Here is a 20,147-nt window from a genome sequence, read left to right on the forward strand (position 1 = left end):
GTGCCCGCGATTCCATACAGTTTTACATTCTTCTTCCAATCCAACGATTTTGAAACTATTCTCTCGCTTTTTGAGAAGTAGATAAGGAAGAGAAATTCAACATTATTTATAGGAGAATTTTTTAACCAGTAATTGTAGTATAATTTCGTAGATACGAATGTAATTAATTTTCGTCGTGCATTATGACGTTCTTCTTCGAATTTAACACGATTTCGAGTCTACTTTTTTGAGAAATAGCTTCACTTCGAGCATGAGATAACATTCGAAATCGTACTTTTTTGCGTGGAGAATCCATGGAAACAATGGCAATAAATTTTGCGAACCCTTCGAACGCAAGATAACAGTCGGAACAATATCTTTTCACACGGAAGATTCATGGAAACGTCGAGAAATTTTGTAGACTCTCCAAGCATAACACTTAGGTAATATAATTCTCCCGTAGAAAATTCGGGGAATTAGTGACGATAAATTCACTAGACCCTTCGAACATGATATAATACCCAACGTAACACTTTCTCACGTAGAAAATTCATGGGAATCACGTGGAAGTTTCATGGAAACGACGTCGACAAATTGAGTGGACCCTCAAAACATAGCAATCAAGGTGCTATAATTTCTCCATAGAAAATTCGTGGATTTAGTGGCAATAAATTCAGTAGCTTCTTGAGACATACTACTGAAAGTAGCGCAATTCTTTCGCAAAAAATTCGCGAAACCGATGACAATGAATTACGCAGACCCTGTGCCGTTTTTTGACGGAAGGGTGGAAGCGGAACCCGCGAAGCCAGCAGGATGTCCCGCGGAAGCGATGGCCGACAGGCAATTCAAGACGCGCGGAATTCGAATATGGCCTCCTCCTCTGGGTGGCCGGTGTCGCGTTTCGGCGCGTGCTGCGACCACCGCCTGGAAACCACTTCCATCCTCCTGCTTTTTCCCGACAAACCTCGCGAGGATTGCCACTATATGCAATTTCAAACTCGGATTCATCGAGATAGAAATACTCTAATCCACCTCCAACGTAAACTTAATCCCAAACAATTAAATTACGAATTACCCCTACGTGGAAATGTTAAGAAACCATATTGAAACCGATGAATTACATTCTCGCTATAGTCATCACTTGCCTCGTTCCCAAGTCACCCTGCGTTACCTTTGGAAATGATCTAAACGATCCTAAATGATGAAAAATCATCTCGAAATTCATAATGCTCGGAGATTCGATGGTTTTGCGCGATGACTTTAAATGATTCGACTGGCTGACGAAATAGCCATGCGAAATTCCATAACGCGTTCACATTATTCAATCGTTAACTGTTAATAAGCTGCAAGTGCTCTAATAATAAAAGTGATCTAAGCACGAGACGAAATTCGACAGACGTGCATCGATTAAGCATCAATCAGGCGAACAACTGGTAATCGTGACAGACACGTGTGATTAAGATCGAGGATATCAGTGGCATGTAAAATATGTTGGAGGTCGAGGAGAATTTTTCCACGACTGGTTTTTATGAAACATGCGAGCATAATGGTGGAGGAACGACGGGGTTTCGACGTCTTCGATTGTTATTAATAACGGGAGCGATCGCCATGCGCATAGGGGGCATTCTATACTTGGAAAAGGGAGGAATCTCGACAGGGGAACAGGGGAGCAAGCACGTTGAAAATAATTGTCCTGTGACTACGGGCCGGAAACCGCGGCGGTCACCACGCAGCGCGTCCTCTTCGTCGCGTAAAAGCCCGCATCGATTGCTCTTTATCGTCCGTGGCCAGAGGAAGCGCGTTTAGAGCAGTCGCGCACGTGCTTCCACGAGATTTTTTACTATGCCGACCACGGATACTCTTGAGTACCCTATTTCTCCGGTTTTCCGATCGCGGCAATTAGAAAATCACCTTCGCTTGCCGGGCAACACTGATCTAGGTGGTCAGAGTGAGTGAGAGGATATATTGTTAGTTAATCATCGGATGATGGTTTGAAAAAGGTATTTTGGAATTTTTCAAATTATCAGAATTAAAATATCATAGTTTTATAGTATATAAATCTAATCTAGGTAGTGAAATGAGTGAGAAAGAGTGAGAGGATTGACTGAGAATTTGTATTAAGAAATGATTCTTGGATCTAGGTGGTCGCATATTGTTAGTTAATTATCGGATGATAGTTTGAAAAAGGTATTTTGGAATTTTTCAAATTATCAGAATTAAAATATCGTAGTTCTATAGTATATAAATCTAATCTAGGTAGTGAAATGAGTGAGAAAGAGTGAGAGGATTGACTGAGAATTTGAATTAAAAAATGATTCTTGGATCTAGGTGGACGCATATTGTTAGTTAATTATCGGATGATAGTTTGGAAAAGGTATTTTGGAATTTTTCAACTTATGAGAATTAAAATATCATAGTTCTATAGTATATAAATCTAATTTAAGTAGTGAAATGAGTGAGAAAGAGTGAGAGGATTGACTGAGAATTTATATTAAGAAATGATTCTTGGATCTAGGTGGTCGCATATTGTTAGTTAATTATCGGATGATAGTTTGGGAAAGGTATTTTGGAATTTTTCAAATTATCAGAATTAAAATATCGTAGTTCTATAGTATATAAATCTAATCTAGGTAGTGAAATGAGTGAGAAAGAGTGGGAGGATTGACTGAGAATTTGTATTAAGAAATGATTCTTGGATCTAGGTGGTCGCATATTGTTAGTTAATTATCGGATGATAGTTTGGAAAAGGTATTTTGGAAGTTTTCAACTTATGAGAATTAACCCTTTGCACTCGAGAGGCGCCTTTCAGTCGCCATTTGATAACATTTCGAAGATCTATGTTGATTAATATGTCGAATTTAAGATAATGTAACAGTGTGCGAGATATCGAAATTAAATAATTCTACGTATTAATTATTATACCATTTCTTATTTACTACTGAAAAAAATACCATTAGCTTTATAATCTTAAAATCTTGGAATTCCTCATCTTTTGTCAAAAAATCGTCGAGTGCAAAGAGTTAATTAATTACTGGATGACAATTGGAAAAAGGTGTTTTTGAATTTTCCAAATCGTGAGAATTGGAAAATCATATTTGTATGGTGAATAACCATAATCTAGGTGGTCAGAGTGAGTGAGAGGATATATTGTTAGTTAATTATCGGATGAGAGTTTGGAAAAGGTATTTTGGAAGTTTTCAACTTATGAGAGTTAAAATACCATAGTTCCATAGTATATAAACTTAATCTAGGTAGTGAAATGAGTGAGAGTGAGTGAGAGGATTGACTGAGAATTTATATTAATTTCAATTAATTCTTAGATAACATTCAGAAAGAGGAAATGTTATTAGATGGACGAATTTTTCTATTTTTAAAGTCGAGAAAATTAAAAAATCATGTTTACATAATGAATAACCTTAATCTAGGTGGTACAGTGAGTAAGAGTCAGTGAGAAGATTAACTAAGAATTTATATTGTTCTTTAATTATTACACAGTATTTACAAAAAGGTGTTCTTGAAATTTTCAAATCTAAATGAATTCTAAATGATGTGGTGAGTGAAAGTGAATGATTAACTGAGAATTTATATGAAGAATTGATTCTTAGCCAAATTTTAGAACGATTAGCTTATTCGAATAATCCATGAAACAATTTTCGAATGAAAGGCACTGATATAATATACAGGGTGTCCCTGAAGATACCTACAACTGAGTATCGCAAAAAGGTACAATCTATCACAAAAGAATTAGGAAAGAAATTTAGAAACAACAAAGATTAGTAATACAATTATTAAGAGACGAATTCCAAATTGAGATATATGCAATTATTCCTGTAATTTATGATCCATTTGTGACACGAACAACAATTACAAAGAGGGATAATATTTGGAGAACAGACGTCTATACTGAGATATAAAAATTAGGTACCTTATCCAAGACTCCCCTCTTGAGTCCTCAAGCAATAACAAAGAACAAAGATCCAGCAGAAAAATGAATCCTAAATGATTTACCCCAGGACTCCACTTATGGATCAAATAAAAATTATAAAACAACAACCACTCATGAAGCAGAAAACACCTAACTCAATCAAAAGCTCCAAAGATCGATAAAACGTACTGGATATATAAAAAGCTTCCCCCCTCCAGGTCAGATGTGAAAATTAGGTGCCTCTTGAATCCTCAAACAGTAACAAAGAACAAAGATCCAGCAGAAAAATCAATCCTAAGTGATTTACCTCAGGATTCCACTTGTGGATCAAATAAAAATTATAAAATAACCATTTATCCACCAAAAGACACCTAACCTAACCAAAAGCACTAAAAATCGATAAAATATCCAGAAAATATAAAAAGCTTCCCCCTCCAGGTCAGATGTGAAAATTAGGTACCTCTTGAGTCCTCAAACAGTAACAAAGAACAAAGATCCAGCAGAAAAATCAATCCTAAGTGATTTACCCCACTTGTGGATCAAATAAAGATTATAAAATAACCATTTATCAAGCAGAAAACATCTGACCCAACCAAAAGCACTAAAAATCGATAAAACGTCCTGGAAATATAAAAAGCCTGCCCCCTCCAGGTCAGGAATCAACCCCTCCAACCTCCCTCCACCCCTTACCTTTAATTCCGCCGATATCTACATCACAAGCAACGCGATAACCGATTTTCGTCGGCCAGGTTGCTCGCAATAACACGATCTCTCTGGAACACGGTTGAAAGCCGCGGTGCTTTGACTCCCCATCGACCGGGACGATTTCGGTTTCTATTTCAGTGAAAGGAACCGCTGTCTCCGAAAGGAACGCTATCGCAAAGCCCCGGGACAGTCCGGTAACTCCGGGTAAATACTAGCTAAAATCTATACACCTCGACGTCCCTTCCATGCCACGAAGTTTCGCCGGTGAATTACCGTCTCTCCCCGGCGAGACTCCGCGGCGAACTCTCGCAACACCCTAAATCGAATAGAATCAAAACGGGAGCAGCTGGCAGCGAGCGGCCAGGAGGGCGTTATCAGCAGCCACGGAATCGAGGTCACGAGGGAACAGCGCCACTCTGCGAATCCAGCTTCGATTTTTACCAGCCGAGATCGCGCGACGCAGAACGTCGATCGTCGTTAAAAAAAAGTCAAAAATTAGAATTTTTCGTCGAGATTGTACGGTTCGATTCCTCGTGTAAAACCGAGTCGAAAATGTGCAACGAAGATTTTTCATTGGGGGCTTCGTTTACGAGGAAATCGAGCTTGAAGTTTCATTGGGTGGCACTTGTAAATTTCAATTAAGAAATGATTTAATTTTAATTATACTTGTTTTATCGAAATGTTTCGATGCCTAATTTATCTCAGGGATTCACGAGTGTCAAAAATTACACGATTCTTGCTCAACGAATTTCAGAAAGTAAACATGGCGGACGGTTTTCTCTCGGATTTTTGAACCCGATTTTCTCCCAAACAGAGTCCCCTAGGTAAAAATTTTATTCTACGCTTTTGACTTAGTTTTATGCGAGGAATTATCTTGCAAAATATCGAGAATTTTGCAAATTTTTTTATTCTTACTTGACGAGTGAGTAATTAAAATTAAGTATTTCTAAAATTGAATCGTATCGGAATATCAGTTAAAAATAAGAAATTTATACACCGTGTGCTAAAAAAATTATTTTTTCTTTTTCAGAATGTGACGATATCGTTGGCAGTCAACGCATCGAATAAACGAAGCTTGATAAAGTTTGGATCTCGTGAACTCTTACGTCGAGTAGCCAAAACTAAAGTGAAGTCATTCTCCCTTTGATAAGAGAGAAATCCGAGGACACTGCTTGCCTATCGCTTTTCCACGAATCGAAGATTGAACTCCTCGTGGCCGTTTTTCGTACGGCCCTGGCTTGGTTAAAAATCGTTCCACGCGATGAGAAATTCATTAGATTAGAGATCGAAGAAATCATACCTTGACGTGAGAAAATGAAAAATTAAAGGGGTACCGCGACAAAATTTTTTGATATTTTTCATAATTTGAAATAATAATTACAATACCCCTAGAAATTCACCATATCGATCACTATCCTTATTATATTACTCCATAATTTTGAAATATATTATAAAAATCGAAATTTTGAACAACTTTCTTCCTACTATATACTATATACGTAATAATTTTTGAAATATTTGCGGAAAGTTATCTCTGCTTAGGTTAGGTTGAATTCCGGGTACACGTGGATATAGGTATACACGCGTTCATGGCGGAATGTATGTGAGGTTAGGAACACCGGTTATCTACTGTTTGCATAGACACGAAGAAAAGATGAATTCGTAAGGTTTGGGTTTGGGTGTATACCGGGTGTACTTGTCGAAAAGGACTCTCTTTCGAATTTAACTGATCGTCAGCTGATTAACCTAACCTATTAACTTAATAGTTTGATTAATATTCAATGCACCGTAGACTTTCTACAAGTTTTTAAAATTAATTTTATGTCAGGCTAAGCTACGTGACTCTTTAACGGTCATGTTCACATGGTTTCGATTTTATGTAAAATTTCCTTTATGACGTGTTAACACGATCCTACTTTATCCGCCGAGTTCATGCCAAACTGAAATACCACCTGTTTTATAATTTTGATCACGATACGTTACTGGATATTGTAATCATTCAGTGTTAGTAAATTAGTAGTGAAAACACTCGAGAATTTCTTGATGATTTTTCTAAAATACCTCGACCTTTATGGGACACCATGCGAGTGACATAAATCTGCGATTAAAATTTCATAAAAGAGGATCCTTTTTAATCAGATCACCCGTTATATACTATGGTTTCCGGCTACTGTGATGCGTTTATAGGAACGGTAAATAATCGGTGAACCTAAACTTGCACGCACATTATCACGAACCTGTAAGTGTAGACAAAATTCAACGTAATAGTAACAAAAGATTTTCCAAACATTCTTTGTTTATGGTAGTTTTATGGTGGTTTGGAATCATTCAGGAATTCCTTGCATACTCAGGAATTAAATTGCAAACTTTCCACTCTGTATTTCTTTGCTCACATACAGTGTGTCACAGAAGTATTCGTATCATTCCTACATTTAATTTATTTTAAATATAGGAAATTAAGCATGGAATTAATGGTGTCATAATTTTGAAAAATTCAGGGACGTGTTAATCACTAACATGTACTATCATTATCTACTATTCTTCCTAAAATTAATTCCAAATTTGACAATTATTATTTCTGCCATAAAACAGAAATTAATTCAAAAAATCAAAAAAGTTGCACAAAATATCAATCTCTATAATATATCATAGGACGAGTACCCTAATCAACGATACATAGAATAATCATTTTCCTTTCTCCATCTTTTACCCACTTTTTTCGTATCTTCCTAATTTTTTTTTTTTCTTTTTCTTTTTTTCTCAGTCGTTCGGATCTTGGAAGCACTTCCACAACGACGACAGATGATGTGGGTACCACGAGGGGCCGTGACGTCACTCGTCCCCGTTGCTAACACGTTCTCTTTCTACGCCCCTGTACCCCCCAGTCGATATCTCTTCGTTCCTTGCAACCGTTTCTTTATTCCTCGCGTTTCGGGCCTGCGAACGACACCTTTCCAGCCAGCTGTCACTCGCATCTGTAATTTCTTTCGCGCGTGGCCACGATTAGAACCTGGCCCGGGGCACGCCTGGACAGCCACGAAGTTCGTTGAGTTTATTTCACGACTCCTGTAGGTACCAGTCGAGCGACTCGATCATCCAGAGTTTGGCAAGGGGTAATTGGGGATAACGAGAGTGGCTACTCAGAGTCACCAATTTAAGAGGGTTGTTCTTGTAATCCGGCTCAGAAAAATCAATTATCTTCTTTTTTTACATTTTCTCAAAGTATATGATTTTTTCAAAAATACGATAAAATTTTCCCCAATTTTCTGTAATTTCGTGAGAAAGAGATTGGAAATATTCTTTAACGTGATTAACGCTATTCGAACGCAAGACAGCCAAAAATTTGTGACACATGCAAAGCGAAACCATATTTTTGCTTAGAGCGTTTCAATAAATATCATTAAAATTACTACATTTATTTTGTAACTTTGGTAATGGGACCGACGATGGGCTCAACGTGTTAAGTATAAATAAGTTCCAGTACGAAGACTGCATACCAAAACGTATTATAGTTTGCATAAAAGAAATCTCAGAGGAGTCAATTTTTATTAGCCGGATTGCAAGGATAGTCTCTTAAGTCGCTCAAAGTTTCAAGTTACCATGATTCTAACACAAGCCAAATTCGAGTCGCTCAAATTTCCGAGTTACCACAATCCTAATCCTAATTCTGATCAAAATTGTAACTCAAACCAAATTTAATATACTCAAACTTGCAAGTTTCTATAATTTTACCCCGAATCTAATCCAAACCGAATTAAAATCGCTCCAACTGCTGATTTGACGCAATCCTGACCCAAACCTGTCCCAAACCAGATATAAAAATCACTCGAACTGAAGAATCTGCCAACAATGCAACTCGCGTGATCCGAAAATGCACGAAAAATTCGTAGAATCCAAGCGGAAGTAGGGAAAATTCGGAACTGCGAGTGAGCGGAATCCCGGAAAATGGAGCGTAAGCAGAAAGTCAAAACGCGACGGTGGCGACGCTGAAAACATGGAAGTTGGGGGAAAAGTGAGCCCGCCGAGGCGACGCATCCGGCAATTTTCGGTGGACGAAAGTTGGCACGCGAGCTGAAAGCTTGGGGCCGATCACGGAAACCGAAATCAGAGGCGCAGTTACGACCGCGGATAATGACACATCTTCGGTGGGGAAAAGTAAATACGTGGACACGAGAGACCCGTTGGCTCTGTAACTAATGTACCTGACCCGTTTTAACGATCGATAACACCGGTGGACGCGATTAAGCGCAAATGACAGTCAGAAACGGACCAGAGACATAGTGGTTACCGAATGAATTTCGACCAGAGGCTAACGTGACTTCCATCCGAACGATCCTGCTGCCATTACACGCTGAATTTCCACCATTCGCCTCGTCGTTTACTCGCGTCGAAAATAAATAATAACGAGTGACGTCGAGAGTGGTCGATTCGGACTTGAGAAAATCATCACGAAACATTTCAAAAGTGGTGGCTGATTCGAAGCAGAGAAGATTATCATTCAAGACTTGCAAAATGATCAATGACTCGAAGCAGGGAGAATTATCAGGAGATTCTTTGCAAAATGATCAATGATTTACAAAGGTTATCATTGAAGACTTGCAAAATGGTCAATGACTCGAAGAAGGGAGAATTATCAGGGGATTCTTTGCAAAATGATCAATGATTTACAAAGGTTATCGTTAAAAACTTGGAGAATGATCAATGAGTCGGAACAGGGAAGATTATTAGGAGAGTCCCTGCAAAGCGGTCAATGATTTACAGCAGAGAGAATTGTCATTAGAAACTTGGAGAATGATGGTGAGGATCTTTGAAAGTGATCAATGATTTACAAAGGTTATCATTAAAAACTTGGAGAATGATCAATGACTCGGAACAGGGAAAATTATTAGGAGAGTCCCTGCAAAGCGATCAATGATTTACAGCACAGAAGATTGTCATTAGAAACTTGGAAAATGATGGTGAGGATCTTTGAAAGTGATCAATGATTTACAAAGATTATCATTAGGGACTTGGAGAATGATCAATGACTGGAAGCAGGGAGAACTATCAGGGGATCCTTTGCAAAGTGATCAATGATTTACAAAGGTTATCATTAGGGACTTGGGGAATGATCAATGACTGGAAACAGGAGAAATTATCAGGAGAGTCTTTGCAAAGTGATCAATGATTTACGGCATAGAAAATTGTCATTGGAGACTTGGAAAACGATCGGGAGGGTCTTCGAAAGTGATCAATGTTTTACAGTAGGGAAAATCACCATGAGCCTCTGAATGTGATCAATGATTTAATGCAAGAAAAATAATCATAGTAATTTGAGAAATGATTATGGTTTTGAAGTAAATGAAATAATCGTAGAGATTTCGAAAATGATCATTGATTTGAAAGTGATCAATGATTTACAGCAGGGAAAATAATCATAGAAATTTCGAGAATGATTATAGCTTTGAAGTGAAAAAAATAATCACGAGAAATCTCGTAAACGACCATGAATTTGAAGCCAGGAAATTAATCATGATATACTTATAAAATAGGCACAGTAGACTCAAAAAGCGAGCAGTGATTTGCAAAAGGAACTGATCTCTGATCTAAAGTAAGAAAAATCGAGGATTTTTGGATCTCGTATCGTCCCGTCGCTCGGTATCTCGAGATTTGGTACTCGAATTTAGTCTATCAACGAAGCCCGTGCCCCGTGAAACCCGTGTTATCAACGTAGTTAACGAAGTTTAAATTAGAGGCTTGCTTCTTTCAGGAAAAACTCGGCGCAAGGTTACACGTCGAACGGTAATGAGGTCGGCGTTGACGTTTCTGCGATCAGCGAATAGATCGGGCACGAAAAAGAGGGAAAAATGTAGTCGAATGAGTTTTCGCGATACTGCTATTCGCGCCACAATCTTCCACCCTTTACCTGCCTTGAAAATTACACAGCGTACGCTCCTGCTACGTATAACTTTGCCTAGAAAACTATTCCAAAATTGATCATATTACACCCAAACATCGTCAACGAATTTCCTAGATAAAATATACTTGAAAAAGAAATTTTTCACTCCAATTTCGTCAAAACCTTGAAATCTTGATTCAATTTTTTACTGGAATTTCGATTTTTCTTGGATTTTTTAATGTAGATAGATGACCATCGAGTAAACGGTTCCAAATGTCACAGAAATATAAGAATCCTATCATTTTTCTGCACAAAATGTGTCACTAGATGTTAGACTACAATTTAATATAATATATTACATTTATTCGAGATACGGGTCGTGGTGGCGCTAGTGAGTTAAACGAAAAATCGTCTTGAGACTGTCTCAACGACACTTCCAGCTTTTTAATTAGTGTTATTCACTAATATTATGCGTTTCAGTGTACGAGTGTACGTGTTACATGCAGTTTTACGTCTCTTCCGAATTTTTCCATAAGTCCATAGACCCGGAAAGTCATAAACAAACGTATGATTAATTACTGGGGAAGACCACACGGTAATAAAAATTACATAGGAAGGACGTTGTATGAAGTGTGAAATTCCATAACCTTCGACGAATTTTCGTTTCGAGGTTAGGATCGAGCTACGTGGAAATTGGATTCCTTGGAGCGAGGACTGGAGCGAAACGGCGCCGATGGTTCGGTTAGAATTGAAAAGGAAAGAAATAAAAAAACGAGAAACGGTGAACGCGAAACGTTTGTTTCTTCGGAGTTCGCGGCACGATCGATACGACTATTACTACAACCGTGCGTCCATTATTGCGAGCGTACGAACCGAAGATACGAGGGACTGGAATTAGCACCGCTTTCCCATCGATCCTCGCTTTGAATCATTTACGAGGCCGTACACAACGGCCGTGCACAGGTCGCCGCGAAACGAAAAGCGTTCTTAGACCCAGCGACGCAGTCGTTCCCACGAATCGTGGAAACGCGACGTTTCCAACCGGATTCTTTGCTCTGGCGGCTTTCGGAAAAGCGACGAGCACGTCGAGAACGCCAGACAAAAGTCGAATGTTCGATTATTAATCGCGGAGAACGCTCCAATTCGAGGGGAACCCTCGAGGAATCTGATGGAACTCGAAACAGCGGAATGGAGCAAAAGATCAATTTTAAGAATTCGTTACTAATCGAGAAGAAGAATTGAACTCTGGAATCCTTCAGACAGCGTGTTTCTTCGGGTTTATGAAGGAGAAAAGATCAATTTTAAGAATTCGTTACTAATCGAGAAGAAGAATTGAACTCTGGAATCCTTCAGGTAGATCGGGTAAAATCCGAGAAGATTTCGTTTGATTGGGAATGAATTTTTTAAAAAATAAGAACGATTAGTCGAACGACATCGTGCAATCATTATGACAGACGTAGTAACAAGAAAATTCCCCCATTATACGAGTAAAATTGGAAAATAATTCAACGATATGCAACGATATTGTGTATGCAATATTTATATTGCATTTATCGGAGATATGGACCATGCTGGCGCTAGTGAGTTAAATGGGAAATCGTCTTAAGGCTGTCGAAACGCTTACTCGTGAAAGTAATTATTCAATTACTGCAGAGAGATCCTAATGATATTTCAGACGCGTTTCAATGTCGAGAAAACGTAAAATAATGCAAAGATATACACAATATTTTTCGGAGATATGGACCATGGTGGCGCTAGTGAGTTAAATGGGAAATCGTCTTAAGGCTGTCGAAATGCTTACTCGTGAAAATAATTACTCAATTATTGCAAAGAGATCCTAATGTCGGTAAAACGACAAATAACGCAACGATATATACAATATTTATCGGAGATATCGACCGCGGTGGCGCTAGTGAGTTAAATGGGAAATCATTCATAATAACTTAATCACTCGAGTACTACGGAAAGGTCCAAATAAAACTGTAGATACGTTCCAACGTCGAATCAATTTTCTTTCACCGTGGATCAGTTTCTGTGAAAACAGAGTAACCAGAAAAGCGACCAATTCAAATATTAACCGACGAACCAACCCGAAAGGATCCCAATGGGACCTCGTTGCATCTTAGCATGCGAGACACGCGTCCTGCTTTAGCAAAGAGGCAAAAGGATAAATTGTAGAGAATTTGTAATAATTTCACTCGGAAGGAGCATCGAGCAGCAACCTTCACCGTGGATGATTCGAGGAGAAAAGAGGGCAGCCAAGATCCCCGAGTGCGATTCCCAAAGGGGAGGGCCACCTGCGGTCCGCGCGGTGGTGCGCGCGCGCGCGCGCGCCACTTTCGAACGTGTTTTTAATGAGACGACACCGAGACACTTGGAAACGGAGCGGGAAAGAAACGTGGGAAACAATGGCGGGACTCTAATCTGAAGGGCACTGGATCGAACCCTTCTTCTCCCAGCATTGTCTCCTCGGCAAACCCTTTGCTACTGCCACCTTTTCTTCCACGCTGCCCCCTACCCCCGAAAGCCTTTCCGCGACCCTTACGCGGGGCTTTAAAGAGAGACAGAGGGAAAAGAGGAAGAGCTTCGACTGACTACAGAATAGTTACTGGCCCCTTCTCGACATTATCTTTACGCCTTTGCCGGCGTACAAAAGGAACGGCGGACGGAGGGTGAGAAAAGGGAGCCTGGGAGAAATGTTTGTCCTCCCTGAACGCGAGTTTGCTTTTCTTATTTCTCGCCCCCGCCGCCCACCCTGTCTTGACCTTCTTTGCTACATGCACGCGCAGTCAGAACCGGAGAAGTCATTCCGCGTCACGAGCTTGCAGAGCCTAACTCGCGAACAAGGATCCAAGGTTCGGACGAATCGACCGGTCAAGAGTCCACCACTTTGAAATTACGAGTCTACGACGATTCTTCAACCTAACGGACCCAGCCTGGACCCTGAGGGTCGCAAGAAGATGAGCAAAACCCAACGGGAGAACCGTTACCTCGAGCGTGCACAAACCGATACCAGAAGCTATTACGAACTTGGATCATCAATCAACGATTCACCGGGTCATTAAACCCAGTTACCCAAACAGACCAAGAAGCCGATACCCCACGTCAACGTACCCCATAAAGATCCCTGCATAACTCCGAACTGGAGCCGTCTAATGGCCAGCGGAAATAGGTTAGGCGAGATTGAACCCAGTTTGACCTTAACGGTGCGAGGAAAATAAATTTCGATTAATTGGTCGGAGGTGCGAGAATCGCGAAGATCGCGAGTGGGCGCACGCACAGGCGCGAAATCGCGCGGAGCGCGGAGATAACGCGCTCCCGAGGCCGGACGGGGTTGCCGGAAGGCGGGAGAGGGGATGGCGGACAGCGTGGCGGCGGCATGGCGAACATGGCGTCGTCGAGGTCGCGCATGCGCAGCTGCACGAACACCGCGTGACCACGATCAATACCTGTACGCGCTGTTGTGCCGGGGCAAAGGATGTTGAATTCGAAAAGTGTTATTCCGCGCGTCTATCTCTGAATGATATGGAAGGGAACGCCTCTCCACGTGGGTGCCACGTGTGCGCTTCCGCCCGCGTCTCTTACGCGCGTGCACGCGCTCGTCCGATTTCGTCTGGCCGGCTCCAAAACACGGAGACCGCCCTCCGACTCTCTCTCGCTCTCTCTCTCTCTCTCTCGCTCTCTCCCTTTCGCTCCGGCACGCACGGTCGTCCTCGCGATTTCTCGCCAAGACACCGCGTGTCCTGGACGGTGTCAGAAGCGAGTGTTTACGGGACACCGTGGAGAGTGGAAAGGTGGACGTATCGGTGAACGATTGCGAGCGAACGACGATCGAGTTTGCGTTCGTCGGGGATTTTTGGCGGCGAGAGATTAGGGAGGATCGAGAGGGAAGAAAGTTGCGGGAAAGTAGCGGCGTTGGGAGACGTAGCTTAGAGTTAGTCGGCGGAGTTTCGAATACGCTGTAAGGGGTTTTCGGGTAGCTTGGAGACGTAGCGAAGCTTGACTCTGGCGTGGAGCTTTCGTTGGGTCAGAGTCGACAGGTACGAAAGGACTCGATGGAAGAATCGAGCGCGCGGACGACGATCGGTTGAGAGTTTCGCGTTCGCGGTTGGTTGCGAATAGGGAGATGGGGGTAACGAGAGGTGGGTAAAACGAAGTTCGAGGCGGGAATCTTCGTGGAAGGGAAGAAGATTCCCGGATCGAGCGAGACACGGTGGATCCCGTCGCGGGGAAACGACAACGATATACTGGCGCGTGACGGGTGATGAGGAGCGCGAACGCGGATGAGGCGCGCGCGCGAGACGATAGCACGCGTCGAGATGAGAAGGTTGGAAATATAGATACTACATATATGTAGGTCGACACACTGTTCCAGTTCGTAGATCGGGTGAGCGAAGACAAAAGGTGACGAGAAAAGGAGCGTGTCGTAGTATATATGGTGGGGGAGAGATTTGGACGGATGGACTAACCTGCTAGCCGCAAGGCCGACATTCTCTGAAACTCGGGCTCCTGTAGCCACTTCCACATCCGTCGGAAGGTCTCGCGGCCGCTCTTGAGCTTGGACCAGGGCTTCGGGTTGCGCAGTAGATCGCTGAGCGTGCCCTGGCTACGGCATAGAACCCTCTGGGCGAATATCGCCTGCGGTATGCTGTACCTCTTGAGCTCCGCGCTGATCCTCTGCGCGAGCTCCTTGGTGTTGATCTCCTCGACCTCACCGGCCCCGTTGCCGGCCGACGAAACCGTCTTCATCACGACGGACGTGTGTTGCACGTGCTGCGTGTGCGATATCGTCTGTTGCGGCATGGACTGTTGCTGTTGCTGTTGTTGCTGCTGCTGTTGCTGCTGTTGCTGCTGCTGCAACTGCGTCTGCATAGGTGGTGGCGAGGCAGCGGGTACCGAATGCGTGGGCGGGGAATGATGAGAAGGCGCGAAACTGGCCGTCGCCGAGACGGACGGCGGCGAAGAAGGGCTCAACGCCGCCGGACTCTGCTGCAACCTCGGCAAAAAGGCCGGATCGTAGTGAGGACTGGCGGACTTGTGCGGCGAGTTCAATCCGCTCTGACTGTAGGCGCTCTGCGGCGACAAAGGACTCGGCTGAAGGCCCGCGCCCGGCGAAGGATAATTGTGCGGCGGCGACATGCTCATCGAGGGCAATTTGTCGTACGCGTACGGCGAACTACCCATACCGAGGCCGATGTTACCGAGGCCGTTGTTTTGCATGACCGCGAAACTACCGGTGACGCCGCCAGCCGCGTGTGCACTGTATACAAACTTGTCGCTCATCGTCGAGATCGGCGGTAACGGCTGTAACGGCGTCAGGGTCGCGTAAGAGGAACCCGGACTGAAGCCGGGCGGCGACATCCTTTCAGCGACCGAGGTCAGTGTCTGATAGGTCGGCTCCGGCTGCATCGCCCTGAAGTCCGTCGCGTCGATCATACTCGCGACCGAGACGCTTATCCCCGACGTCGGCGTTAGCTTGCCCGGACTGAGGAGCTCCGAGTCGGCGTCGCGCGAGTCCACGTCCACGTCCTGAGGTGGCACGATCACCGACAGGGACTCCCTCGCGTTCTGTCTACTACCACCACCGGCACCACCTCCACCACCGCCACCGCCGCCACCACCGCCACCGCCACCGCCGCCGCCGTTTCCGTTGCCACCACCGGCGCCACCGACGGCACCTCCGCCGCTGCCGCCACTGCTGCTGCTGCTAGTGCTGCTGCTGCTGCTGCTGCTGCACACCACCACCACCACCACTGTTGCCGCTGCTACTGCCACCGGCGCCTCCGTTACTGCCGCTGCTGCCTCCCGCTGGCTCCTGGGACGACGACAGATCCTCCGCGGCGGCGAGCTCTCGCTCCTCCTTGACGCCGAGCGCGCCAGCCGCCAGTAGTTCCAGCGGCAAGCTCGCGCACGCGATGTCGGGACTTTGCGACGCGGAAGACGACATACCCTCTGGGTTACCACCTCCACCGTTACTACCACTTCCACCGACGACGTGTCTGCCTCCCGTTCCTTCTCCGCTGCTACTACCTTCGCTTCGATGCTGTTGCTGTTGCTGATGCTGCTGTTGTTGTTGTTGCTGTTGATGATGATGATGATGGGGATGAAGATGATGCGTCGCTTGCTGTTGATGATGTTGTTGATGTTGCTGTTGCTGTTGATGGTGGTGATGGTGGTGATGATGGTGGTGGTGATGATGGTGATGCCTACCCCCACCGACCACCGTTCCTCTACCACCGCTGTTACTACCTCCACCGCCTCCGTTCCCTCCTCCACCTGCACAGTTCCCATTCGAGCCACCCCCACCGGTTCCCCGGCCATGCGTAGAAACCGCCGCCGGGGAATCGACCGAGTCCAGTAATTGCTCGCTATGCGATTGATGATCGGCTATGTCCCCTATACCTTCCATTTACGCACATCTAGTTCGGGTGGCCGCGCACTCGCTCTCCCGTGCTCGGACACACCGCGTGCACACACCGGGCTTTCACGACGCGTACCTTTCGTATCGCGCGCCCACTTTCGCCTCTGCCTTCGGTCACCACGCGCGTCGTCCGTTCCGTTCCGTTCCGTTCCGCGTTCCTAGAACCCCTAACCGTTTTTTCACCACTTTTTCTCCACAATCTCTCGTGTCTCTTCACCCGCGATATACCGTCCGGTCACTCGCGTCGATTACAGTTATCTCCCGCGACGTATAACAGTTATCCGCGAGCTATCGATTCCAACGATATTCCAACGATATTACGATTACGATAATCAAGAATAATCCACCGGCGCGCACCGGTAACACGATTCTCTCGCGTCGTGGTTTATCACACCACCACTCGTCTCTCCTTCTTTTCCCTCTCTCTCCCTTCGATCGTTTCTGGTTCGCGTCTCGCACTGCTGTCTCGGCGTGTCACTCAGCGGAAGACCAGTCGCGGCTCGCGTCGCGTCGCGAGCACCGTGGATACGTCCGCGACCAATGCGAATGATACGACCACCGGCACAACGGCGTCGACGACGACGACAACCACAACGACGACGATGACAACGATGACGACGACAACCACAACGACAACGACAACGACGACGACGACGACGAGGACGACGACGATGACAACGCTGTCAACCACAACGACGATGACAAGAACGATAACGAAGGACGAGAGACGACGACGACGATGACAACGCTGTCAACCACAACGACGATGACAAGAACGATAACGAAGGACGAGCGGAACCTCGAGGACGAAATCGACAAAGACGAGAGCAACGACGAGGACAAAGACGTGATCGAGCTCCAACGACAGTGACACGAGCACCGCCTCGTGTAGCAGGGCAACCTCGAGCTAATCAGAATCGTCGCGCCACCGTGACCGCGGCCGAGGACGACGTCACTCGTGCACGAGGACACCGTCGATTTGCAAGTCGCTGTTACTACCGTTGCTGCCGCTACTTCGTTCCACGTAGACGAGTCAGACGACGTTGCTGTTGCTGCACCACATCCAGCACGTCGGATCGGCATAGAGATCCGGTACCACAGCGGCGGCGACCACCGTGCGCCCATGACATACGCGGAGCGAGTGAGAACGCACACTCTGCGCTCGAGTGAATACGTTAGTTCGTGTCGAGCGGCAGGGTGAGAGAGAGCAGAGAGTGCCAGGGAAAAAGAGCACGCGAAACGGAGAGAGAGAGCGCACGAGCCAGGGCAACCGGAGAGAAGGGGGCCAGCGAGCCTCGTGTGTAGCTGTCTCTCTCTCGCTTCCCCTAGGTGGCCGCCGGTACACCGAGCTGTCCAGAGGACCCTTCCGTTCCCTCTCACTCCGCCCCTTTCCCCTCTCGTTCCAAACCCGCCGCGGATCCACTGCCAGCAGCAACACCACCACCACCACCGCCGCCACCACCACCACCGCCGCCACCACCACCACCAACCACCACCACTACCACCGTTTTACCACCTGGTCCACCCTACACGCTTTTAGCGGCGTGCTCGTGCCGTTCTTCACGCGACTCTCTTACTATTATCCCTATGTCTCTCTTCCCCTCTCTCTCTTTCACTTTCTCTGCCTCTCTGCCTCTCTCTTTCTCTCCACGCGTTCGTATATACGGTTTTTCCAAACTTCGCCTTTACACGCTCGCTGCGCGACAACCCTGACGCGTGCTACGCTCTAACTACGCTTCCTCCGGGTCCAGGTGCGACTCGTACTACTACGTCCTCTCCTCCGTTCTTTCTTCTCCCTCCTTTCAACGCGTCCTTCCTTTTCCCTCGACCCGTGTCGCTCGTGCTCTCTCTCCCTCTTTACGTTTCCCTCGGTTAGTCTCGCGCTCACGAGCGCGTCCGCGCCACCGACGAACACCCCTGTTCTACCACCACCACCACCACCACCACCATCACCACCACTCGGTCTCTCGCGAGCCACCGGTGAGCGTACCTGCGCGATCCTCTCTTCCTCCGAGACACCGCGGATCACCACGTGAAAACCTAACCCCCTTTCGCACGAGCGGGATTCGAGCCGAACTTGCTCCGTTTCTCGACTACTAGCTGAACGCAGCCGCGTATCCGGCGACCTCTCTTATCCTCCTTTGTTCCTCTTCCTGCTTCTGCCTTTCTCTTCCTCTTCCTCTTCCTCTTCCCACCACGATCTTACACTCGCCCCCTCTCTTTCCCCGCGTCCCTGTCTCTGTCCGTTGTTTTCTAACGCGCACGGTCCTCGCGTCAGACGCGAATCCTCGATACTGCGTGAAGTTTGCACGGCGTGAAGTTGGCCCGTGTATCTCGAACCTCTGCGGCCGAGAGAAGCGACTGGAGCCACCCCCAGCGGAGTCTAAGTCGCCAGCGATGGCATATTCGTCGTCGTGGCTGCGAGGGACCGCTACGTGCGCGCCGCCGACATTGTCACTACCACCACCACCACCACCACCGCCGCCGCCGTTGCCGCCTCCGCCGCCGCGGCCACCGCTCTGGCGTCAGTCAGCTTTCTATCGATTTTCCGATACCTCGTGACCAACGTTGCTCGATGCGCCGATACTTCGAGCATAAACATCGACTACGCGACCACCTATCGTCCAACGGACGGCGCGTCCTTGCCTAGGCTCGATCCGATTATCGAGTATGTCCACCTCGATCTTCCTCTCTCTCCGACACTCTTTACACCGGTAGATACGACTCTCGTCGAAATCTCACCTCGGCGTCTTCTCGGAATCCCTCGAAGCGACGTCTCTGAGCTTGGTGGGAAGATGGACGACGATCCTCGATCGAACCGAATACGAATATTCCTCGAACAGCCTCGCGGTTATAACACGCGATCAATGGCCAATCGAATCGTTGGGTAATACGGGAAACAGCCAATCGATCGGAGTTCCTGCACGCGTGTCGTAGCGATCGTCTCGCACGCACGGAATTGCACGCGATTCCACACGACGGTACACGCGCGACCTCTGCCGGGTCGATTTCCAAGATGTCCTCTCTTCCCGGGCTCTTCCGCAGCGAACGCTGAGCCTCGCGGTCGCGATCGGGTCGAAGCGATCGGTCGAAGCGGCGTGTCAATCGCGCGAGGACCCGGCGTGGACGCGTCGATAGGTCGGATCAATGGCGGGGGGAGGGGGGCGACGGCACGGGCGGCCGCGCGGCAGGCGTCGACGCGCGACGACGATCGATCTCGTGGCGGCTACTCTGACCCC

At 46.0% G+C, this 20,147-nt stretch overlaps 1 protein-coding gene across 1 annotated transcript in view; it reads right to left on the reverse strand.

Annotated features, from left to right (window-relative positions):
• The window catches only part of LOC108551323 (hepatocyte nuclear factor 6), a 109,676-nt gene extending 92,780 nt beyond the window's left edge, over positions 1-16,896 (reverse strand). The window contains exons 1-3 of the mRNA XM_017905460.1: positions 16,568-16,896; positions 16,293-16,513; positions 14,957-16,063 (exon numbers count right to left, since the gene is read on the reverse strand). Of these exons, the coding sequence (XP_017760949.1) occupies positions 14,957-16,063; positions 16,293-16,513; positions 16,568-16,896 (1,657 nt within the window). The remainder of the gene's footprint in view (positions 1-14,956; positions 16,064-16,292; positions 16,514-16,567) is intronic.
• Between the last annotated feature and the right edge of the window lie 3,251 nt (positions 16,897-20,147).

This window comes from Eufriesea mexicana, unplaced genomic scaffold (assembly GCF_001483705.2).
Source record: "Eufriesea mexicana isolate 0111107269 unplaced genomic scaffold, ASM148370v2 scaffold3780, whole genome shotgun sequence".
In the NCBI taxonomy this organism is placed as follows: Eukaryota; Metazoa; Arthropoda; class Insecta; order Hymenoptera; family Apidae; genus Eufriesea; species Eufriesea mexicana.